The sequence below is a fragment of the Vidua macroura genome, chromosome 4 (assembly GCF_024509145.1).
Source record: "Vidua macroura isolate BioBank_ID:100142 chromosome 4, ASM2450914v1, whole genome shotgun sequence".
In the NCBI taxonomy this organism is placed as follows: domain Eukaryota; kingdom Metazoa; phylum Chordata; class Aves; order Passeriformes; family Viduidae; genus Vidua; species Vidua macroura.
This window is the reverse complement of record NC_071574.1, coordinates 71,985,928-72,010,189: the sequence shown is the minus strand read 5'-3', so window position 1 is coordinate 72,010,189 and position 24,262 is coordinate 71,985,928. Positions and strand designations below refer to the sequence as shown.

At 61.8% G+C, this 24,262-nt stretch overlaps 1 protein-coding gene across 1 annotated transcript; it reads left to right on the top strand.

Moving 5' to 3' along the window:
• The first annotated feature begins 562 nt into the window (after window positions 1–562).
• Window positions 563–23,507, top strand: VPS16 (VPS16 core subunit of CORVET and HOPS complexes). Its single transcript, XM_053976496.1, has 24 exons — window positions 563–742; window positions 2,743–2,831; window positions 2,914–3,008; window positions 4,124–4,252; window positions 4,739–4,883; window positions 5,222–5,337; window positions 7,025–7,147; window positions 7,613–7,668; window positions 7,810–7,899; window positions 9,357–9,451; window positions 10,123–10,199; window positions 10,290–10,421; window positions 10,501–10,628; window positions 10,707–10,742; window positions 12,473–12,581; window positions 12,656–12,790; window positions 12,865–12,973; window positions 14,615–14,712; window positions 16,136–16,240; window positions 18,630–18,707; window positions 20,040–20,209; window positions 20,282–20,378; window positions 21,901–22,004; window positions 23,196–23,507. Exons 1-24 carry the CDS (start codon window positions 690–692, stop codon window positions 23,338–23,340), a joined length of 2,514 nt encoding a protein of 837 aa, XP_053832471.1. The 5' UTR covers window positions 563–689; the 3' UTR covers window positions 23,341–23,507.
• Window positions 23,508–24,262: the final 755 nt, after the last annotated feature.

The window sequence follows — 24,262 nt, the reverse complement described above, 5'->3', positions numbered from 1 at the left end:
CACCGCCATAGCACCCCCCCCACCCCGGATCCCCACCCTGGCACAGGGGGTACCTCCGTGGCCCTTCCTGGATTTCCAGCAGCAGGAAATAAAGAGAGACCTGTGGGAACAGTGTGTGTGACAAGGGACATCTTGGGCCATGGGGACATCCCTTGGGGGTAAAGGACACCCTGAGGGGACAGCGAACACTCTGAGGGAGAAGGGGTACCTCGAGGGACACCTCTGTGGGACAGGGGACATCTTGGGCGACACCTTTGGGGATAAGAGGCCTCTTGGGGAACTGGGAACACACTGGGGGACAACGGAGATTTTGGGGGAGAGGGGAAATCTTTGGGGACAGGCGACACTTCGGGGGACAAGGCCTGTGCCCTCACCCAAGATGGCGGCGGTTCCCCTTTCTCGTTGCCCTCACCCAAGATGGCGGCGGTTCCCCTTTCCAACAGCCCTCACCCAAGATGGCGGCGGTTCCCCTTTCTCACTGCCCTCACCCAAGATGGCGGCGGTTCCCCATTCACCTGCCCGTGCCCTCACCCAAGATGGCGGCGCCCAGCCCGGCGTCACGGCGCGACGCGCGGGGCGTGGCGCGGTGAGGGAAGCGCCGGGACCGCCGGGTCCCGATCCCGGTCCCGGTCCCGGTCCCGGTCCCCGTCCCCCTCAGCCCATCCCCGTTCCCCCGTCCCGGCCGCGCCATGGATTGTTACACGGCCAACTGGAACCCGCTGGGCGAGGAGACCTTCTACCGGTGAGGGGCAGCGGCGGCGGCACCGGCCTGAGGGTGCTCGGGGGTCCCGGGGCTGCTCGGGGGTCCCGGTGGTGCTTGGGGGGCTCCGGGGTGCTCGGGGGAATGCCAGGGATGGGAATGGGGATGGCAGGGCTGGAAAAGGGGGTCCCGGAGAGGGCTGGGGTGAGGGTCTGGGGTAGCCGTGGGGCTGGCTGGGATGGGGGTCCCGGCGGTGGCTGTGCGGTTCTGAGGGTTCTTGGAGGGGTCTCGTGGTGCCCATGGATCTCGGGGCCGGCTGGGAAGGGGTCCTGGGTACGGTTGAGGTGTCTTAGGGTGGTCTTGGGGCTGGCTGAGAGGAGGGTCCTGTGGGGGGGTCCTGAGGTGGCCCCGGCTCCTTGGGCTGGTCTGGGGGATCCCTGGGGGTGTATGGGAGTTCCTGGGGTGTCTGTGGATCTCAGGGCCCCAGGGGTCTGTCGGGGGTGTCCCAGGGATGGTTTGGGGGTGGGCACCCTCTGTGGCTTTCCCATCTCTGTGCCTGCCATCCATCCATCATCCATCCATCCATCCATCCATCCATCATCCATCATCCATCCATCCATCATCCATCCATCCATCCATCATCCATCCATCCATCATCCATCCATCCATCATCCATCATCCATCCATCCATCATCCATCCATCATCCATCCATCATCCATCCATCATCCATCCATCCATCCATCCATCATCCATCATCCATCCATCCATCATCCATCCATCCATCATCCATCCATCATCCATCCATCATCCATCATCCATCCATCATCCATCATCCATCCATCATCCATCCATCCATCATCCATCCATCCATCATCCATCCATCATCCATCATCCATCATCCATCATCCATCCATCATCCATCATCCATCCATCCATCATCCATCATCCATCCATCCATCATCCATCATCCATCCATCCATCATCCATCATCCATCCATCATCCATCATCCATCCATCCATCATCCATCATCCATCCATCATCCATCCATCCATCCATCATCCATCATCCATCCATCCATCCATCATCCATCCATCCATCCATCATCCATCCATCCATCCATCATCCATCCATCCATCCATCCATCATCCATCATCCATCCATCCATCATCCATCATCCATCCATCCATCCATCATCCATCCATCCATCCATCCATCATCCATCCATCCATCCATCATCCATCCATCCATCCATCCATCATCCATCCATCCATCCATCATCCATCCATCCATCATCCATCCATCATCCATCCATCATCCATCCATCCATCCATCATCCATCCATCCATCCATCATCCATCCATCATCCATCCATCATCCATCCATCCATCCATCATCCATCATCCATCCATCCATCCATCCATCCATCCATCCATCCATCTATCCATCATCCATCCATCCATCCATCCATCCATCCATCCATCATCCATCCATCCATCCATCCATCCATCCATCCATCATCCATCCATCATCCATCCATCATCCATCCATCCATCATCCATCCATCATCCATCATCCATCCATCATCCATCCATCATCCATCCATCCATCATCCATCCATCATCCATCCATCCATCCATCCATCATCCATCCATCCATCCATCCATCCATCCATCCATCCATCATCCATCCATCCATCATCCATCATCCATCCATCCATCCATCCATCATCCATCATCCATCATCCATCCATCATCCATCCATCCATCCATCCATCCATCCATCCATCCATCCATCCATCATCCATCCATCATCCATCCATCCATCCATCATCCATCCATCATCCATCCATCCATCCATCATCCATCCATCCATCATCCATCCATCATCCATCCATCCATCCATCATCCATCCATCCATCATCCATCCATCCATCCATCATCCATCCATCCATCCATCCATCCATCCATCCATCCATCCATCCATCATCCATCCATCCATCCATCCATCCATCCATCCCTCCATCTCTCCGTGTCCCGGCAGGAAGCTGGAGCTCTACTCCATGGAATGGGGGCTGCGGGAGGACCTGCGGGACTGCGTGGTGGCCGCCGCCCCGTACGGGGGTCCCATAGGTGGGTGCAGCCCCCCGAGCCCCCCTCCCCGAGCCGGGGCTGTGGCGCCCATGGCTCAGGGACTGTCCCCTCCTCGTCCCAGCTCTGCTGAGGAATTCCCGGCGGGACAAGACCCCCGGCGCCCGCCCGCTCCTGGAGATCTACTCGGCCTCGGGGCTGCTCCTGGCCAGTGTCCCGGTGAGCCGGGGGGGACGGACACGCCCGGGTTTGGGGGACAGGGGAGAGGGAGCTGCCCTGGCATGGAAGGAGAGGATGGGATGGGTTTAGAGCAGGAGAATCCTTTCCCTGCTGATGAGGGGTGGAAGAAGAAGGTGGGATGGGTTTGGAGCAGGAGAATCCTTTCCCTGCTGCCCAGGGGTGGGACAGGAGGATGGGATGAGGACTGGAGCCACAGGAACATCCTCCTTCCCCCCTGCCGGGGCTGAGGGGGACATGGGGCAGTGGAGGGACAGTGCCAGGACTGCAGGGACCTGCAGAGCCAGGGCAGGTGGGGTGTTGGACCTCTGGATAGGGTGTTGGACCTCTGGGTGAGGTGTTGGACCTCTGGGTGAGGTGTTGGATCTCCGGGTGAGGTGTCCAAGCTCTGTGTGAGGTGTTGGACCTCTGGGTGAGGTGTTGAAACTCCCGGTGAGGTGTTGGACCTCTGGGTGAGGTGTTTGACCTCTGGATGAGGTGTTGGACCTCCAGGTGAGGTGTTGGAACTCCAGGTGAGGTGTTTGACCTCTGGATGAGGTGTTGGACCTCCAGGTGAGGTGTTGGAACTCCAGGTGAGGTGTTTGACCTCTGGATGAGGTGTTGGACCTCCAGGTGAGGTGTTGGAACTCCAGGTGAGGTGTTTGACCTCTGAGTGAGGTGTTGGACCTCCAGGTGAGGTGTTGGACCTCTGGGTGAGGTGTTGGACCTCTGGGTGAAGTGTTGGATCTCCAGGTGAGGTGTTGGACCTCCAGGTGAGGTGTTGGACCTCTGGGTGAGGAGTTGGACCTCTGGGTGAAGTGTTGGATCTCCAGGTGAGGTGTTGGACCTCCAGGTGAGGTGTTGGACCTCTGGGTGAGGTGTTGGACCTCTGATGAGGCATCAGTTCTCTGGATGAGATTTAGGACTTTTGGCTGAGGTGTTGGATCTCCAGGTGAGGTGTCCAAGCTCTGGGTGAAGTGTTGGACCTCTGGGTGAGGTGTTGGATCTCCAGGTGAGGTGTCCAAGCTCTGGACAAGCTGTCAGACCTCAGCTAGCCCAGGTGTGTCCCTGGAGGGCCATCCCTGGCTCGGGGCTGACCCTTCCCGTGCCATTCCCAGTGGAAGAGCGGCCACCTGGTGCACCTGGGCTGGACAGCGGGGGAGGACCTGCTGTGCATCCAGGAGGACGGGACCGTCCTGGTCTACAACCTGTTCTGCGAGTTCAAGCGGCACTTCAGCATGGGAAACGTGAGGGAACGGGATTTGGGATGGGATTTGGGATGGGGCAAGTGGAAAGGGACCTCACAGCCCATCCCTTTCCACCCCTACCCTGGGCAGGGACACCTTCCACCATCCCAGGTGGCTCCAAGCCCTGTCCAGCCTGGCCTTGGACACTCCCAGGGATCCAGGAGCAGCCTCAACTTCTCTGGGAATTCCATCCCAGCCCCTCCTCACCCTCAAACCAGGAATTCCTTCCCAAAATCCCGCCCCATCTCATCTCCTCCATTTCCCCCTCCTTCTGCCCCTTGTGAGATGCCCTGGGTGGGGTTTGGGGGGATGCAGAACCGGCTCCTGGGGGCACCATGGGGAGCCAGGGGCTGCCCCATCCCTCGGGAAGGAGCTGGGATCCATCCCGGAGAGCAGAACGTTCCCCTCCTCGCTGCCTGCATCAGCCGAGCCCCGGTGTCCCCAGAGGTGTCCCCAAAGGTGTCCCCTCCCCGCCGTGTCCTGCAGGAGGTGCTGCAGAACCACGTGCTGGAGGCGCAGGTTTTCCACACGGAGTTCGGGACGGGCGTGGCCATCCTGACGGGAGCGCTGCGCTTCTCCCTCGCCACCAACATCGACGACCTCAAGCTGCGCCGCCTGCCCGAGGTGCCTGGTGGGTGTCCCCATGTCCCCTTCTGTCCCCTTCTGTACTCCCTGTTCCCCTTCTGTCCCTCTGTCCCCAATCCCCGCTGTCCCCCATGCCCCTCTGTTCTGTCCCCACTGTCCCTCTCTGTCCTTCTCTGTCTACCCCTGTCCCCGCTTTGTCCCATGTGTCCCCTCCTTGTCCCACCATCCCTCAGTGCCCTCTGTCCCCAATCCCCCCTTGTCACTCCCTGTCCCCTCTGTCCCCCCTTGCCCCCACTGCTTTCCTGTCCCTATCCCACTGTCCCCCGCTGTCCCTCTTCTGTCCCTGCCTGCCCGTGTCCCCGGGCTGTCACGCTGTCCCCGCAGGGCTGCAGAAGCCCCCGCCGTGCTGGGCCGTGCTGGCCCAGGACAGGGTGACCATGGTGCTGCTGGCCATGGGACAGGAGCTCTTCCTGCTGGACAACACCTCCTGCTCCGTGCTGGTGAGGCAACCTGGGATGGGGCTGCGCTGTCCCCACTGTCCCCACTGTCCCCACTGTCCCCACTGTCCCTTGGGGTGTTCCCAGCTCCTTTCCCTGTCCCCTGGGATGTTCCCAGGTCATTGTCCTGTCCCTTGGGGTGTTCCCAGCTCCTTCCCCTGTCCCCATGGATGCTCCCAGGTCATTTTCCCATCCCATGGGATATTCCCAAGTCCTTTCCCTGTCCCCTGGGATGTTCCCAGGTCATTTTCCCGTCCCATGGGATATTCCCAAGTCCTTCCCCTGTCCCATGGGATGTTCCCAGATCCTTCCCCTGTCCCCTTGGGTGCTCCCAGGTCATTTTCCTGTCCCATGGGATATTCCCAAGTCCTTTTCCTGTCCCATGGATGCTCCCAGCTTCTTTTCCCATCCCACAGGATATTCCCAGGTGCTTTCCTTGTGCCGCCTCTGTCCCTCCTGTCCCCTGGGATGCTCCCAGGTCATTTTCCTGTCCCTTGGGATGTTCCCAGCTCCTTCCCTTGTCCCCTTGGGTGCTCCCAGGTCATTTTCCCATCCCAAAGGATATTCCCAAATCCTTCTCCTGTCCCTCCTGTCCCACAGGATATTCCCAGCTCCTTTTCCCACCCCACAGGATGCTCCCAGGTCCTTTTCTTATCCCATGGGATGCTCCTAGGTCCTTCCCTTGTCCCTCCTGTCCCCTGGGATGCTCCCAGGTCATTTTTCTATCCCATGGGATATTCCCAAGTCCTTCTCCTGTCCCTCCTGTCCCATAGGATGTTCCCAGGTCCTTTCCCTGTTCCATGTGTTCCCTGATCCTTCCCTTGTCCCTTAGGTTGCTCCCAGATCCTTTCCTTGTCCCATGGGATGCTCCCAGTTCCTTTCCCATCCCCAGGTCCTTTTTCTGTCCCATGGGATAGTCCCCACAGGACATTCCCAGGTCCTTTTCCCACCCCATAGGATATTCCCAGGTGCTTTCCTTGTCCCATGGGATGCTCCCAGATCCTTTCCTTGTTCCATAGGATTCTCCCAACCCTTCTCCATCCCATGGGATGCTCCCAGACCCTTCCCCTGATCCCATAAGATGCTCCCAAATCTTTCCCCTGATCCCATGGGATGCTCCCAGATCCTTCCCCTGATCCCATGGGATGCTCCCAGATCCTTCCCCTGATCCCATGGGATGCTCCCAGACCCTTCCCCTGATCCCATAAGATGCTCCCAAATCTTTCCCCTGATCCCATGGGATGCTCCCAGACCCTTCCCCTGATCCCATGGGATGTTCCCAGATCCTTCCTCATCCCATGGGATGCTCCCAGACCCTTCCCCTGATCCCATGGGATGTTCCCAGATCCTTCCTCATCCCATGGGATGCTTCCAGCCCCCCCCCACTCTCTCCCACCCCTTCCCCCCACTCTCCCAGGCACCAACAGATCCGAGGGCTGAGCGGGTGGGAAGGGACCCCCTGTCCTGGCCACGTCACTGGGGGTCACTCTGGTGTCCCCATTGGTGACCTCGTCACTTGGGGGTCACTCTGAGACCCCAGTGGTGCCCATGGTGACGCCCCTGTCCTGACCACATCACTCTGGGGTCACTCTGATGTCCCCATTGGTGACCCCGCTGTCCTGATGGTGTCACTGGGGGGTCACTCCGGTGTCCCCATCGGTGTCCCCCGGTGACTCCGCTGTCCTGGCAGACGCCCCCCGGGCTGAGCCCCTCGGCGGGGCCGTTCCTGCGCGTGGCCGTGTCCTTCACCCACCGGCACCTCGCCCTCTTCTCCGACTCCGGCACCGTCTGGATGGGAACAGCCTCGCTCAAGGTGAGCTCCCCTGGCCTGCCCCAGTTCCTCTCACTCCCAGTTCCTCACATTCCCAGTTCCCCACATTCCCAGTTCTCCACATTCCCAATTCCCCACATTCCCAGTTCCCCCCATTCCCAGTTCCCCTCACTCCCAATTCCCCCATTCCCAGTTCCCCCATCCCCAGTCCCCCCATTCCCAATTCCCCCATTCCCAATTCCCCCATTCCCAGTTCCCCCATTCCCAGTTCCCCCATTCCCAATTCCCTACATTCCCAATTCCCCCATTCCCAGTTCCCCCATCCCCAGTTCCCCCCTTCCCAATTCCCCTCATTCCCAGTTCCCCCATTCCCAGTCCCCCCATTCCCAGTCCCCTCATTCCCAGTTCCCCCATTCCCAGTTCCCCCATTCCCAGTTCCCCCATTCCCAGTCCCCCCATTCCCAGTTCCCATCCGGGTGTGTCCCTGACCCCTCTCCTCTCCCACAGGAGAAGTTCTGTGAGTTCCACACCGGCGTGCGCTCCCCGCCCCAGCAGATGGTTTGGTGAGCGGGCCGTCCCCGTCCCTGGCAGTGCCCGCCTGGCACCCCCAGCCCTGTGGCACCCCCGGGGTGTCCCCGCTGCGGCTTTGGGGGTCCCCGGGGCCGGGCTTTAGGGCTTGGGGTCCCGCAGGTGCGGTCCCGCAGGTGCACGCGGCCCCGCAGCCGGCAGCGAGCCGTGGTGCTGGCCTGGGAGCGGCAGCTGATGGTGGTGGGCAACTCCTCGGAGTGCATCCGGTATCCTTTGGGGACAGGGGACACGCCGGGGGCTGCTGCCACCTCCCCTGGCACCCAGGCCGCTGCCCCGCGGGTCCCCTCGGTGCTCTGGCCCCAGGGATGCTCCCAGGGCCTGCCCTTGAACCAGGGGGTGCTCACAGGTCCTTCCCTGTCCCATGGGATGGTCCCAGGTCCTTCCCTTGTCCCATGGGATGTTCCCAGATCCTTTTCCTGTCCCATGGGATGTTCCCAGGTCCTTCCCTTGTCCCATGAGATGGTCCCAGGTCCTTTTCCTGTCCCATGGGATGTTCCCAGGTCCTTCTCTGTCCCATGGGATGTTCCCAGATCCTTGTCCTGTCCTATGGGATGTTCCCAGGTCCTTCTCTGTCCCATGGGATGGTCCCAGGTCCTTCCCTTGTCCCATGGGATGTTCCCAGATCCTTTTCCTGTCCCATGGGATGTTCCCAGGTCCTTCTCTGTCCCATGGGATGTTCCCGACCCCACTCTGACTTCCAGGTCCTTTTCCTGTCCCATGGGATGGTCCCAGGTCCTTCCCTTGTCCCATGGGATGTTCCCAGATCCTTTTCCTGTCCCATGGGATGTTCCCAGGTCCTTCTCTGTCCCATGGGATGTTCCCGACCCCACTCTGACTTCCAGGTCCTTTTCCTGTCCCATGGGATGGTTCCAGGTCCTTTTCCTCTCCCATGGGATGGTCCCAAGTCTTTTCCCTATCCCATGGGATTCTCCCAACCCCCACAATGGCTCCCAGGTCCTTCCCTTGTCCCACGGGATGTTCCCAGGTCCTTTTCTCTCCCATGGGACGTTCCCAAGTCCTTTCCCCATCCCTTCCTTTTCCTATCCCATGGGATGCTCCCAACCCCCACAGTGGCTTCCAGATCCTTTTCTGTTCCCTGGGATGTTCCCAAGTCCTTTCCCCGTCCCATGGGATGCTCCCAGGTCCTTCCCCTCTCCCATGGGATGCTCCCAGGTCTTTTTCTGTCCCATGGGATGTTCCCAAGCCCCACAGTGGCTCCCAGGTCCTTCCCTTGTCCCATGGGATGTTCCCAGGTCCTTTTCTGTCCCATGGGATGCTCCCAACCTCCACAGTGGCTCCCAGGTCCTTTTCCTGTCCCATGGCATGTTCCTGGGCCCTCCCTCATCCCATGGGATGTTCCCAGGTCCTTCCCCATCCCATGTGATGCTCCCAGGTCGTTCCTGTGTCCCATGGGATGTTCCCAGGTCTTTCCCCATCCCATGGGATGTTCCCGGGCCCTTTCCCCATCCCATGGGATGTTCCCAGGTCCTCCCCCATCCAGGTCCTCCCCCATCCCATGGGATGTTCCCAGGTCCTCCCCCATCCCATGGGATCCCCCAGGCCCTCCCCCATCCCACGGGATTCCCGTCCCTCGGTGCTGTCCCGGTGGTGCCGGGGTTGCCCCCGGAGCCGTGTCCGTGCCCAGCCCTTAGCAGGAGCCCAGCTTTGTCCTGGATGAGGATTCCTTCCTGGTGCCCGAGCTGGACGGGGTCCGCATCCTGTCCCGCAGCTCCCACGAGTTCCTGCACGAGATCCCAGGTGCGTTCCCTGCCCTCCTGGCATGTGGGAACCTGGCCCAGGAATTCCCAGAGGAGCTGTGCATGCTCCATCCCTGGCAGTGTCCAAGGGCAGGTTTGGACATTGGGGCTTGGATCCACCTGGGATGGTGGGAGGTGTCCCCTGGTGGGACACCTGGGTGGGATTTAAGGTCCCTTCCCACCCAAACCATTCCGGGATTCTGGAGCCAGGCTGGGAGAGCTGGGGATGTTCCCCTGGAGAAGGGAAAATTCCAGGGAATCCTCAGAGTCCCTGAAGGGGCTCCAGGAGAGCTGGAGAGGGACTGGGGAGAAGGGACAGAGGGACAGGAGCCAGGGAATGGCTCCCAGTGGGAAAGGGGAGATTGGGCTGGGATCTTGGCCAGGAATTCCTGGCTGGGAATTCCCAGAGAATTCCCAGCTGTGGCTGCCCCTGGATCCCTGGCAGTGTCCAAGGCCAGGCTGGACTTCGGGGCTTGGATCCACCCCGGGCTAGCAGGATGGGGTGGGAGCAGGATGGGGTTTAAGGTCCCTTCCCAGCCAACCCATTCCACAATCCCGGTGCTGGAGGGGATCATGGAAGCTGTAGGGTGCTGCCAGGTCCTGGCAGTGGGATCAGGTGCCAGCCCCGGGCTGGAGCAGCCCCTCATGCCCGTTCTGTGCCCGTCCCTGCAGAGGCCAGCCAGGAGATTTTCCGCATCGCCTCCATGGCTCCGGGCGCTCTGCTGCTGGAGGCACAGAAGGAGTACGAGGTACGTCCCCTTCCCAGAGAGCCCTGCCAGGCTGGCATCCCAGGAATTCCCAGGGATTCCCGGGCTTTCCCCATTCCCCTTTTCCTGCAGAAGGAGAGCCAGAAGGCCGACGAGTACCTGCGGGAGATCCGGGAGCAGCAGCTGCTCCCCGAGGCCGTGGGCCAGTGCATCGAGGCCGCGGGCTACGAGCACGAGCCCGACACCCAGAAATCCCTGCTGAGGGTGAGCCAGCAGCAGGAGGAGGAGGAGGGAGCATGAAGCTGAAGGATTTTCCCTGATTTCCCCCCCCCTGATCCCACAGGCAGCTTCCTTTGGGAAGTGTTTCCTGGATAAGTTCCCCCCGGAGGGGTTCGTGCGCATGTGCCAGGACCTGCGGGTCCTCAACGCCATCCGGGACTACCAGATCGGGATCCCGCTCACCTACACCCAGTATCCTCCTGCCTGCAGTGGGGTCGGGGCGTTCCCGGGGCAGCTGTGATCCCAAATGAGCCTTGACTGTCCCTACAGATACAAGCAGCTCACCATCGAGGTGCTGCTGGACAGGTGAGAGCCCCACAGCCCCGGCAGCGTCCCGAGCCTTCCCGCGGTTCCCGAATTCTCCATGCCACAGTCCCTGTCCTAATATCCTCATCCTGTGTTGCATATCCCAAAATCCCCACATTCCTCGTCCTGAGGTTCCCACCCCACATTCCCCATCCCCATCCTGCATTCCCCATCCCACATCCCCCATCCTGCATTCCCCATCCCACATCCCCCATCCCAAATTCCCCATCCCACATTCCCCATCCCACATTTCCCATCCCACATCCCCCATCTCAAACTCCCCATCTCACATCCCCCATCCCACATTCCCCATCCCCATGCCCCCCATTCCCCATCCCACATTCCACATCCCCCATCCCAAATTCCCCATCCCACATTCCCCATCCCCCATCCCTCAATCCCCATCCCAAATTCCCCATCCCAATTTCCCCATCCCACATTCCCCATCCCCATCCCAAATTCCTCATCCCACATTCCCCATCCCACATCCCCCATCCCACATCCCCCATCCCCCATCCCACATCCCACATTTCCCATCCCACATCCCCCATCCCAAATTCCCCATTCCACATCCCCCATCCCACATCCCCCATCCCATTCCCATATCCAGGGGCTGAGCAGCTCCCAGCACTTGGGGACCTCCCAAACCCAACCCAGCTCCTCAATTCCCTGGGGCCCCTCTGGGTGTCCCCCTGACCCCCCTGGTGTCCCCTTGTCCCCTCCATGTCCCCCTGACCCCCCTGGTGTCCCCATCCCCATAGTGTCCCCTGTCCTCTTCATGTCCCCCTGTCCCCTCCATGTCCCCCTGTCTCCCCATAGCCCCCTGTCCCCCCATGTCCCCTGACCCCTTGTGTGTCCCCTGTCCCCTCCATGTGTCCCCTGACCCCCAATGTGTCCCCTCGACCCCTCATGTGTCTCTGTGTTCCCCCCATGTCCCCTGTCCCACCATGTCCCATGTCCCCCCTGTTGTCCCCTGTGCCCCTGTGTCCCCTTTCCCCCCCTATCCCCCTGACCCCTCTATGTCCCCCTGATGTCCCTGTCCCCCCTGTGTCCCCTTTTCCCCCCATTTCCCTCTGACTACTCCATGTCCCCTGACACCCCTGATGTCCCTGTACCCCTGTGCCCCCTGTCCCCCCCTGTGTCCCCTTTCCCCCCGTATCCCCCTGACCCCTCCATGTCCCTCCTGACGTCCCTGTCCCCCTGTGTCCCCTGTCCCCCTGATGTCCCCTTTCCCCCAGTACCCCCCTGACCGCTCCATGTCCCCCCTGATGTCCCTGACCCCCCGGTGTCCCTGTCCCCCCATGTCCCCTGTCCCCCTGCTGTCCCCCTTCCCCCCATTTCCCCCTGACCCCTCCATGTCCCCCCTGATGTCCCTGTCCCCACAGTGTCCCTGTTGCCCTGTGCCTCCTGTCCCCCCAGTGTCCCCTTTCCCCCCATTTCCCCCTGACCCCTCCACGTCCCCTGGCCCCTCCATGTCCCCCCTGACGTCCCTGTCCCCCCTGACGTCCCTGTCCCCGCGGTGTCCCCTTTCCCCCAGTATCCCCCTGACCCCTCCATGTCCCCCCTGACGTCCCTGTCCCCCCTGACGTCCGTGTCCCCGCGGTGTCCCTGTCCCCCCGGTGTCCCCTTTCCCCCCATTTCCCCCTGACCCCTCCACATCCCCTGACCCCTCCATGTCCCCCCTGATGTCCCTGTCCCCCCTGACGTCCGTGTCCCCGCGGTGTCCCCAGGCTGGTCCTGCGCCGCCTGTACCCGCTGGCCATCCGCATCTGCGAGTTCCTGCGCCTGCCGGAGATGCAGGGCGTCAGCCGCATCCTGGCACACTGGGCCTGCTACAAGGTGAGGGGACACCCCTGGGGACACCCCCAGCCCGCCTTGGGGACACCTGGGGACGCCCCTCAGTGTCCCCACAGGTGCAGCAGAAGGACAAGTCGGACGAGGAGGTGGCCCAGGCCATCAACCAGAAGCTCGGGGACGCGGCGGGCATCTCGTACTCGGACATCGCCACGCGCGCCTACGACTGCGGCCGCGCCGAGCTGGCCATCAAGGTGGGCTGGTGGCCCGGGGAGGGGACGCGGGGTGGCGCTGCCACCCCCGGGTGACACTGCTGTCCCCTGCCCAGCTGCTGGAGTACGAGCCCCGGAGCGGGGAGCAGGTGCCGCTGCTGCTGAAGATGAAACGGAGCAAGCTGGCCCTGGGCAAAGCCATCGAGAGCGGGGACACCGACCTGGGTGAGGGGACAGCGGGGCCCGGGTTTGGGGTCTGGGGGAGCCTTTTGGGGTCCGGGGGAGCCTTTTGGGAATGTTTTGGGCTCTGGGGGAGAATTTTGGGGTCTAGGGGAGCCTTTTGGGGTCTAGGGGAGCCCTTTGGGGTCCGGGGGAGCCTTTTGGGAATGTTTTGGGCTCTGGGGGAGAATTTTGGGGTCTGGGGGAGCCTTTTGGGACCGTTTTAGGGTCTAGGGGAGCCTTTTGGGAATGTTTTGGGGTCTAGGGGAACCTTTTGGGGTCTGGGGGAGCCTTTTGGGACTGTTTTGGGGTCTGGGGAGCCCCTTGGGACTGTTTTGGGGTCTGGAGGAGCCTTTTGGGAATGTTTTGGGGTCTGGAGGAGCCTTTTGGCACCGTTTCGGGGTCTGGGAGAGCCTCTTGGGAATGTTTTGGGCGTGGGGAAGCACCTTGGGAGAGTTATAGGGTCTAGAGGAGCTGCTTGGGATCATTTTGGGGTTGGGGGGAGCACCTTGGGAGAGTTATAGGGTCTAGGGGAGCTATTTGGGAACATTTTGGGAGTGTTTTGGGGTCTGGGGGAGTCCCTTGGGAACATTTTGGGGTCTTTGGGGAGTCCCTTGGGAACGTTTGGGGATTTGGGGGAGCCTCTTGGGAACATTTTGGGATCTGGGGGAGCCCTTTGGGAATGTTTTGGGGTTGAGGGGAGCACCTTGGGAGATTTATAGGGTCTAGGGGACCTGCTTGGGATCATTTTGGAGTCTGGATGAATCCCTTGGGACCATTTTGGGGTCTGTGGGAGCCCCTTGGGAACATTTTGGGATCAGGGGGAGCACCTTGGGAAAGTTATAGGGTCTGGGGGAACCCCTTGGGATCATTTTGGGGTCCTTTGGGAGCCCCTTGGAAACATTTTGGGATCAGGGGGAGCACCTTGGGGAAGTTATAGGGTCTGGGGGAGCCCCTTTGGAGCGTTTTGGGGTCTGGGGGAGCCCCTTGGGATCATTTTGGGGTCTTTGGGGAGCTCCTTGGAAACATTTTGGGATCAGGGGGAGCACCTTGGGGAAGTTATAGGGTCTGGGGGAGCCCCTTGGGCTCATTTTGGGGTCTGGGGGAGCTCCTTGGGATCATTTTGGGGTCTGGGGGAGCTCCTTGGGATCATTTTGGGGTCTTTGGGGAGCTCATTGGAAACATTTTGGGATCGGGGGAGCACCTTGGGGAAGTTACAGGGTCTGGGGGAAGCCCTTGGGATCATTTTGGGGTCTGGGGGAACCCCTTGGGATCATTTTGGGGTCTTTGGGGGGCTCATTTTGGGGTCTTTGGGGAGCTCCTTGGGCTCATTTTGGGGTCTGGGGGAGCTCCTTGGGCTCATTTTGGGGTCTTTGGGGAGCTCCTTGGGACCATTTTGGGGTCTGGGGAATCACGTGGAAGGTCAGGGGGGCACGGAAGGGATTGGGAGGTGCAGGAAAAAAACCCAAACAAAAAACCCCTCTGTCCTCAACCCCCGTGTCCCCAACCCTGTCCCTGTCCCTGTCCCTGTCCCCAACCCCTGTCCCTGTCCCCAACCCTGTCCCCGTGTCCCCAACCCCCGTGTCCCCAACCCTGTCCCTGTCCCCAACCCTGTCCCTGTCCCCAACCCCGTTCCCGGCCCCGCAGTGTACACGGTTGTGCTGCACCTCAAGAACGAGCTCAACCGCGGCTCCTTCTTCATGACCCTACAGAACCAGCCCGTGGCCCTGAGCCTGTACCGCCAGGTCAGCACCCCAAAAACCCCAAAACCCCTGAGTGACCCCAAAAACCCCTGAGTGACCCCAAAAACCCCTGAGAGCACAGCCTGTACCGCCAGGTCAGCACCCCAAAAACCCCAAAAACCCTGAGTGACCCCAAAAACCCCTGAGTGACCCCAAAAACCCCTGAGAGCAGAGCCTGTACCGCCAGGTGAGGGCCAGAGACCCCAAAAACCCCCTGAACCCCCCCAAAAACCCCTGACACCCTCCCCAGCCAGTGACCCCCACCCCAAAACCCCTGAGGAACTCTGGGGCAGTGACTCCCCCAAAACCCCAAAGGTGTCCCTTGACCCCAAAAGGTTTCCTTTGACACCCTGGCTCTCCCTTGACCCCAAAGGTGTCCCCTTGACCCCAAGGTGTCCCTTGACCCCAAAGCTGTCCCCTTGACCCCAAGGTGTCCCAAAAACCCCAAAGATGGCCCCTTGACCCCAAAGGTGTCCCCTTGACCCCCTGGGTGTCCCCCGACCCCTAATGTGTCCCCTTGACCCCAAAGGTGTCCCCTTGACCCCAAAGGTGTCCTGAAAACCCCAAAGGTGTCCCCTTGACCCCAAGGTGTCCCCCTGACCCCAAAGGTGTCCCCTTGACCCCAAAGATGTCCCTTGACTGCAAAGGTGTCCCAAAAACCCCAAATGTGTCCCTTGATCCCCTGGGTGTCCCCCTGACCCCAAAGATGTCCCCTTGACCCCAAAGGTCTCCCCCTGACCCCTAATGTGTCCTCTTGACCCCAAAGGAGTCCCTTGACCCCAAATGAGTCCCTTGACCCCAAAGGTGTCCCTTCACCCCAGAGATGTCCCCTTGACCCCAAGGTGTCCCCCTGACCCCAAGATGTCCCCCTGACCCCAAGATGTCCCCCTGACCCCAAAGGTGTCCCCTTGATCCCAAAGCTGTCCCATTGACTCCAAAGATGTCCCCTTGATCCCAAAGGTGTCCTGAAAACCCCAAAGATGTCCCCTGACCCCTAATGTGTCCCACTGACCCCAAAGGTGTCCCCTTGACCCCAAGGTGTCCCTTGACTGCAAAGGTGTCCCAAAAACCCCAGAGGTGTCCCTTGACCCCAGAGGAGTCCCTTGACCCCAAAGGTGTCCCGAAAACCCCAAAGGTGTCCCCTTGACCCCAAAGGAGTCCCCCTGACCCCAAAGGTGTCCCCTTCACCCCAGAGATGTCCCCTTGACCCCAAGATGTCCCTTGACTGCAAAGGTGTCCCACTGAACCCCTGGGTCTCCCTTGACCCCCTGGGTGTCCCCTTGACCCCAAAGGTCTCCCCCTGACCCCAAATGTGTCCCTTGACCCCAGAGGAGTCCCTTGACCCCAAAGGTGTCCCAAAAACCCCAAAGGTGTCCCCGTGACCCCCTGGCTGTCCCTTGACCCCGAATGTCCCTTGTCCCCGCAGTTCTGCCGGCACCAGGAGCGGGAGACGCTGAAGGATTTGTACAACCAGGACGACAACCACCAGGAGCTGGGCAACCTGCACGTGCTGGGGGGCTACTGCCAGAGGGTCAGCGGGGTTTGGGGTCGGGGCTTTGGGGTTTGGGGGAATTGTGGGATTTGGGATGGGGGAATGGGGATCTGGGTTTGGGAATGTGGGGTTTTGGGGGGGTTTGGGGTCTGGGGTTTGGGATTTGGGAGGGGGGAACTGTGGCATTTGGGATGGAATTGGGAATTGCGGGTTTTGGGATGGGGGAGTAGCAGGATTTGGGATGGGGGAATTGCGGGATTGGGATGGAGCTGGGAATTGCAGGATTTGGGATGGGGAGAATTGTGGGATTTGGGATGGGGGAATGGGGGTCTGGATGTGGGAATGTGGGGTTTTGGGGGCGGTTTGGGGGGGCTCAGGGGGTCACCAGGAGCTGGGCAACCTGCACGTGCTGGGGGGCTACTGCCAGAGGGTCAGCGGGGTTTGGGGTGTGGGGTTTGGGGTCTGGGGGAATTGTGGGATTTGGGATGGAATTGGGAACTGTGTGATTTGGGATGGGGAAATGGGGATTTAGGATAGAGGGAATGGCAGGATTTGGGATGGGGGAATGGAGCTGGGAACTGGGGGATTGGGATGTGGGAATGGCAGGGATTGGGATGGAGCTGGGAAATCTGGGATTTGGGATGGGGGAATGGGGGTCTGGGTTTGGGAATGTGGGGTTTTGGGGGGGTTTGGGGTCTGGGGTTTGGGATTTGGGAGGGGGGAACTGTGGGATTTGGGATGGAATTGGGAATTACGGGTTTTGGGATGGGGGAGTGGCAGGATTTGGGATGGGGGAATTGCGGGATTGGGATGGATCTGGGAATTCTGGGATTTGGGGTGGGGGAATGGCAGGGATTGGGATGGAGCTGGGAATTCTGGGATTTGGGATGGAGGGAATGGCAGGGATGGGATGGGGGAATTGCAGGATTTGGGATGGGGGAATTGCAGGATTTGGGATGGATCTGGGAATTCTGGGATTTGGGATGTGGGAATGGGGCTCTGGGGACGGGCACTCGCCAGTTTGCACGCTGGGGCTGTGGGGGACCGTGCCCGTGTGCCAGGTGTGGGATCCTGCCCAGGGCTCAGGAGCTGTCCGGGGATCCCACCCAGGGAATGACGTGTCCGTGCCCTGTCCCTGTGCCCTGTCCCTGTGCCATCCCTGTGCTGTGTCCCTGTGCTGTGTCCCTGTGCCATCCCTGTGCCATCCCTGTGCCATGTCCATGCTGTGTCCCTGTGCCATCCCTGTGCCATGTCCCTGTGCCATGTCCATGCTGTGTCCCTGTGCCATCCCTGTGCCATCCCTGTGCCATGTCCATGCTGTGTCCCTGTGCCACGTCTGTGCCATGTCCCTGTGCCGTGTCCCTGTGCCGTGTCCCTGTGCCATCCCTGTGCTGTGTCCCTGTGCCATGTCCCTGTGCCGTGTCCCTGTGCCACGTCTGTGCCATGTCCCTGTGCCATGTTCATGCTGTGTCCCTGTGCCATGTCCTTGTCTGTGTCCCTGTGCCATGTCCCCGTGTCTGTGCCATGTCCCCATGTCCGTGCCATGTCTGTGCCATGTCCCCATGTCCCTGTGTCCGTGCCATGTCCATGCCATGTCCCCATGTCCATGCCACGTCCCCGTGTCCCCATGTCCATGCCATGTCCCCATGTCCCCATGTCCGTGCCATGTCTCCGTGTCCATGCCATGTCCTTGTGTCCATGCCACATCCCCGTGTCGTGTGTGTGACATGTCCATGCCATGTCCTCGTACCCGTGCCGTGTCCCCGTGCCCGTGCCGTGTCCGTACCATGTCCATGCCATGTCCCCGTGTCCATGCCATGTCCCTGTGCCCGTGCCATGTCCCCGTGCCCATGCCATGTCCCCATGTCCGTACCATGTCCGTGCCATGTCTGTGCCATGTCCCCATGCCTGTGCCCGTGCCATGTCCCCATGTCTGTGCCATGTCCCCGTGTCCATGCCATGACCGTGCCGTGTCTGTACCACATCCATGCCGTGTCCCCGTGCCATGTCCCTGTGCCCGTGCAATGTCCCCGTGTCCGTGCCATGTCTGTGCCATGTCCCTGTGCCCATGCCATGTCCCCATGCCCGTGCCATGTCCCCGTGCCCATGCCATGTCCCCGTGCCCATGCCATGTCCCCATGCCCGTGCCATGTCCCCGTGCCCATGCCATGTCCCCGTGCCCGTGCCATGTCCCTGTGTCCGTGCCATGTCCCCGTGCCCATGCCATGTCCCTGTGCCCATGCCATGTCCCCATGCCCGTGCCCTGTTCCCGTGCCCGTGCCGTGTCCCCATGCCTGTGCTGTGTCCCCATGTCCGTGCCATGTCCCCGTGTCCGTGCCATGTCCCTGTGCCCATGCCATGTCCCCATGCCCGTGCCATGTCCCCATGCCCGTGCCGTGTCCCTGTGCCGTCCCTGTGCCGCTCCCAGCGGATCGAGGGCCGCGTGGCCGCGCTGCAGAACGCCCTGGACGAGTTCTACAAGGCCAAGAACGACTTCGCTGCCAAGGTGAGAGTGCCCAGGTGCCACCAGGGACACCAGGGACACCAGGGACACCAGGGACACCAGGGACACCAGGGACAAGGTCACCTGTGCCTGCCTTGGGGACAAGGTTGGCTGTCCAGGGGCATGGCTGGAATGGGGACATCGAGGCTGGCACAGGGACATCGAGGATGGGGCCGGGCTGGTACAGGGACCCCAAAGCTGGGATGGGGGCCCTGGGACTGGGACAGGGACTCTGGGACTGAGATGGGGACTCTGGGACTGGGACAGGGACCCTGGGACTGGGATGGGGACCCTGGGACTGGGACAGGGACCCTGGGACTGGGATGGGGACCCTGGGACTGGGATGGGGACCCTGGGGCTGGGACAGGGACCCTGGGACTGGGACAGGGACTCTGGGACTGGGATGGGGACATTGAGGCTGGGACAGGGACACCAAGGATGGAATTGGGACACTGAGGCTGGGACAATGTCCCTGAGGCTGGGATGGGGACATTGAGGCTGAGACAGGGACAGTAAAGGCTGGGACAGGGACCCTGGGACTGGGGCAGGGACTCTGGGACTGGAATTGGGACATTGAGGCTGGGACAGGGACCCCAAGGGTGGGACGGGGCTGGGAAAGAGACCTCAGGTTGGGATGCGGACCCTGGGGCTGGGCTGGGGACATTGAGGCTGGGCCAGGGACACCAAGGCTGGATCGGGGACCTCAGGGCTTGTGCAGGGACCCCAAAGCTGGGATGGAGACCCTGGAACTGTGACAGGGACCCCAAGGTTGGGACAGAGACCTTGAGGCTGAATAGGGGACCTCAGGGCTGGGACAGGGACTTTGAGGGTGGGCTGGGGACACTGAGGCTGGGACAGGCACCACAAGGCTGGGATAGGGACCTCAGGGCTGGGACCAGGACTCTGGGGCTGGGCCAGGGCGTGGCTGGGGACCTCGAGGCTGGGACAGGGACATCGAGGCTGGGCCAGGGTGGGGCTGGGGACATCGAGGCTGGGACAGGGACATCGAGGCTGGGCCAGGGTGGGGCTGGGGACATCGAGGCTGGGACAGGGACATCGAGGCTGGGCCAGGGCGGGGCTGGGGACATCGAGGCTGGGACAGGGACTACACGGCTGGGATAGGGCGAGGCTGGGGACATCGAGGCTGGGCCAGGGACCTCAGGGCTGGGACAAGGACTCTGGGGCTGGGCCAGGGCGGGGCTGGGGACATCGAGGCTGGGCCAGGGCGAGGCTGGGGACATCGAGGCTGGGACAGGGACATCGAGGCTGGGCCAGGGCGGGGCTGGGGACATGAAGGCTGGGCCAGCGCCCCTGGAGCTGTCCCCGTGTCCCCAGGCCACGGAGGAGCAGATCAAGCTGCTGCGGCTGCAGCGGCACCTGCAGGAGGAGCTGGACAAGCCCTACCTGGACCTGTCCCTGCACGACACCGTGGCCACCCTCATCCTGGACGGGCACCACAAGCGCGCCGAGCAGCTCTACCGGGACTTCAGGATCCCGGACAAGAGGTGGGGACGGGCTCTGGGCTGGGGCTGGGGGGGCTCCAGGGACAGCCCCGACCCCCTGTGCCCCTTCCCCAGGTACTGGTGGCTGAAGATCAACGCCCTGGCCACGCGCGGGGACTGGGAGGAGATGGAGAAGTTCTCCAAGAGCAAGAAGTCGCCCATTGGGTACCTGGTGAGAGCTTGGGCTGCTCGTTGTCCTGCCAGCATCTTCCTCCCCTCCCTGCCCTCCCTTCCTCTTCCTCACTTCTCCTGCTCCGCCATCCTCTTCCTCCCCTCCCTGCCCTCCCTTCCTCTTCCTCCCTTCTCCTGCTCCACCATCCTCTTCCTCCCCTCCCTGCCTTCTCATCCCCTTCCTCCCAGTTCCAGTTCTCCCAGCCTCTTCCTGCCTCCTTCAGCCCTCCCATCCCCTTCCTCCCCATTCCCACTCTACCATCCTCTTCCTCCCCTCTCCAGCTCCACCATCCTCTTCCTCCCTGTCCTTCCCACCCTTTTCTCCCTGTCTCCAACCCTCCCATCCTCTTCCTCCTTCTCCAGCCCTCCCATCCTTGCCTTCCCATCCTCTTCCTCCCCATTCCAGTTCTCCCATCCCCTTCCACCCCTCTTGAGCTCTGCCATCCTCTTCCTCCCTTCTCCAACCCTCCCGTCCTCTTCCTCCCAATTCCGTTTCTCCCATCCTCTTCCTCCCTTCTCCATCTCTCCCATTCCCTTCCCATTCCTGCTCTTCCACCATTTTCCTCCCCTCTCCATCTCCCCATCCTCTTCCTCCCTTCTGCCCTCCCATCTTCTTCCCTCTCCAACCCGCCCATCCTCTCCCTCTCATCCTCTTCCTCCCCTTTTCACCTCCACCATCCTCTTCCTCCTCTCTAACCCTCCCACCCTCTTCCTCCCAATTCCATCTCTCCCGTCCTCTTCCTCCCTTCCCCAGCTCTGCCATCTCCTTCTTTCCTGCTCCATCTCCCCATCCTCTTCCTCCTTCTCCAGCCCTCCCATCCTTGCATTCCCATCCTCTTCCTCCCCTTTCCACCTCCACCATCCTTTTCCTCCTCTCTCCCACCCTCCCATCCTCTTCCTCCCTTCTCCAAATTGCCCATCCTCTTCTTCCCCTCTCCATCTCTCCCGCCCTCTTCCTCCCTTCTTCATCCCTCCATTCCCTTCCCGTTCCTTTCCCATTCCTGCTCTTCCATCCTCTTCCTCCCTTCTCCAAATTGCCCATCCTCTTCTTCCCCTCTCCATCTCTCCCGCCCTCTTCCTCCCTTCTGCCCTCCCATGTTCTTCCCTTTCCCACTCTCCCATCCTCTTCCTCCCTTCTCCATCTCTCCATTCCCTTCCCATTCCTGCTCTTCCACCATTTTCCTCACCTCTCCATCTCCCCATCCTCTTCCTCCCTTCTGCCCTCCCATCTTCTTCCCCCTCCATCTCTCCCATCCTCTTCCTCCCCTCTCCATCTTTCCCATCCTCTTCCTCCCCTCTCCATCTCTCCCATCCTCTTCCTCCCCTTTCCATCTCTCCCATCCTCTTCCTCCCCTCTCCATCTCTCCCATCCTCTTCTTCCCTCTCCATCTCTTCCATCCTCTTCCTCCCCATTCCAACTCTTCCACACTCTTCCCTCTCCCACCCTCCCATCCTCTTCCTCCCCTCTCCAGCCCCTCCATCCTCCTCTTCCTCACCTCTCCCTGCCCTTCCTCCCTCCCCAGCCCTTCGTGGAGGTGGCGGTGAAGCACCACAACCGCTACGAGGCCAAGAAATACGCGCCCCGCGTGCCGCCCGAGCAGCGCGTCAAGGCCTTCGTCCTCGTGGGGTGCGCCGGGGGGGACATCCCGGGGACCCTCGTGGGGACATCCAGGGGACCCCTGTGGGGACAGCCCGGGGACCCTCGTGGGGACATCCAGGGGACCCCTGTGGGGACATCCAGGGGACCCTCAGGGTGGGGGACATCCCGGGGACCCTCGTGGGGACATCCAGGGGACCCTTGTGGGGACATCCAGGGGACCCTTGTGGGGACATCCCGGGCACCCTCGTGGGGACATCCTGGGGACCCTCGTGGGTGGGGGACATCCAGGGGACCCTCATGGGGACATCCCGGGGACCTTTGTGGGGACATCCCGGGGACCCTCAGGGTGGGGGACATCCTGAGGACCCTCATGGGGACATCCAGGGGACCCTCGTGGGGACATCCAGGGCACCCTCGGGGTGGGGGACATCCCAGGGACCCTCATGGGGACATCCAGGGGACCCTCGGGGTGGGGGACATCCCGGGGACCTTCGTGGGACATCCAGGGGACCCTCGTGGGTGGGGGACATCCAGGGGACCCTCATGGGGACATCCCGGGACCCTCGTGGGGATGTGGCAGCACACAGTGGGGCTCCCAGCGGGGCAGCAGGGGGGATTGGGGAGGGGGCGACGCCCGCGGGGACCCCGGGAGCGGCCGGGGCGGTGGGACAGCCACGAGAAGCCGCGTCCCCGCGCTGTCCCCTGTCCCACGCTGTCCCCTGCCCCGCATTGTCCCCTGTCCCACGCTGTCCCCTGCCCCGCATTGTCCCCTGCCCCGCGCTGTCCCCTGCCCCATGCTGTCCCCTGCCCCGCATTGTCCCCTGTCCCACGCTGTCCCCTGTCCCACGCTGTCCCCTGCCCCGCGCTGTCCCCTGTCCCACGCTGTCCCCTGCCCCACGCTGTCCCCTGTCCCACGCTGTCCCCTGCCCCGCGCTGTCCCCTGTCCCACGCTGTCCCCTGTCCCACGCTGTCCCCTGCCCCGCGCTGTCCCCTGTCCCACGCTGTCCCCTGCCCCGCATTGTCCCCTGCCCCACGCTGTCCCCTGTCCCGCACTGTCCCCTGCCCCACGCTGTCCCCTGCCCCGCGCTGTCCCCTGTCCCACACTGTCCCCTGCCCCACGCTGTCCCCTGTCCCGCGCTGTCCCCTGCCCCGCACTGTCCCCTGTCCCACGCTGTCCCCTGTCCCACACTGTCCCCTCACGGCTCCCTGGCGCCGCAGGGACCTGGAGCAGGCGGCCGAGGCGGCCGTGGAGCGCAAGAACGAGGCCGAGATGAGCCTGGTGCTGGCCCGGTGCTCCCCCGGCACCGACGGCGCCGTGGCCGAGAAGCTCAACCGGGCCCGGGCACAGCTCCTCAAGAAGTGACCTTGGGGACACCTCGGGGACACGCAGGGACACCGCCAGCCCCCCCGGCGGGTCCCTGTCCTCTGGAAGCCGGCCCTGTCCTTGCTGGATGGCAGAGGTGGCACGGCTGGGGACAGCGGGGTCCCCTCCCTGCGTGTGCAATAAAGAGGAGAGCTCCGTGCCCTGTGTCACCTGTGTCACCTGTGCCACCTGTGTCACCTGTGCCACCTGTGCCACCTGTGTCACCTGTCACCTGTCACCTGTGTCACCTGTGTCACCTGTCACCTGTGTCACCTGTGCCACCTGTGTCACCTGTGCCACCTGTGTCACCTGTGTCACCTGTCACCTGTGTCACCTGTGCCACCTCTGCCACCTGTCACCTGTCACCTGTGTCACCTGTGTCACCTGTGCCACCTGTGTCATCTGTCACCTGTGTCACCTGTGTCATCTGTCACCTCTGTCACCTGTGCCACCTGTGTCACCTGTGCCACCTGTGCCACCTGTCACCTGTGTCACCTGTGTCACCTGTGCCACCTGTGTGTCACCTGTGCCACCTGTGTCACCTGTGCCACCTGTGTCACCTCTGTCACCTCTGTCACCTGTGTCACCTGTGCCACCTGTGTCACCTGTGCCACCTGTGTCACCTGTCACCTGTGCCACCTGTGTCACCTGTGTGTCACCTGTGTCACCTGTGCCACCTATATCACCTGTGCCACCTGTGTCACCTGTGTGTCACCTGTGCCACCTGTGCCACCTGTGCCATCTGTGCCACCTGTGCCACCTATGTCACCTGTGTCACCAAGGGGGCCCTGGGGACACCGCGGAGGGTGGCAGGGGACAGTTGGGGACACAGCGGGGGTGCAGGAGCGGTTCCAGGGGGCTGGAGGGGGAGGTCACTGCGTGTCCCCAAGGGTCACTTGAGGGGACATTGTGGGGGTTGTTG

What these genes read in the sequence shown, in the direction of transcription:
- VPS16 (XM_053976496.1), top strand. Translation starts at nt 690, where the DNA reads ATGGATTGTTACACGGCCAACTGGAACCCGCTGGGCGAGGAGACCTTC. An exon ending in ACACCTCCTGCTCCGTGCTG is followed by an intron (nt 5,338 to 7,024) that starts GTGAGGCAACCT and finishes CTGTCCTGGCAG; the next exon opens with ACGCCCCCCGGGCTGAGCCC. An exon ending in TTCAGGATCCCGGACAAGAG is followed by an intron (nt 20,210 to 20,281) that starts GTGGGGACGGGC and finishes CCCCTTCCCCAG; the next exon opens with GTACTGGTGGCTGAAGATCA.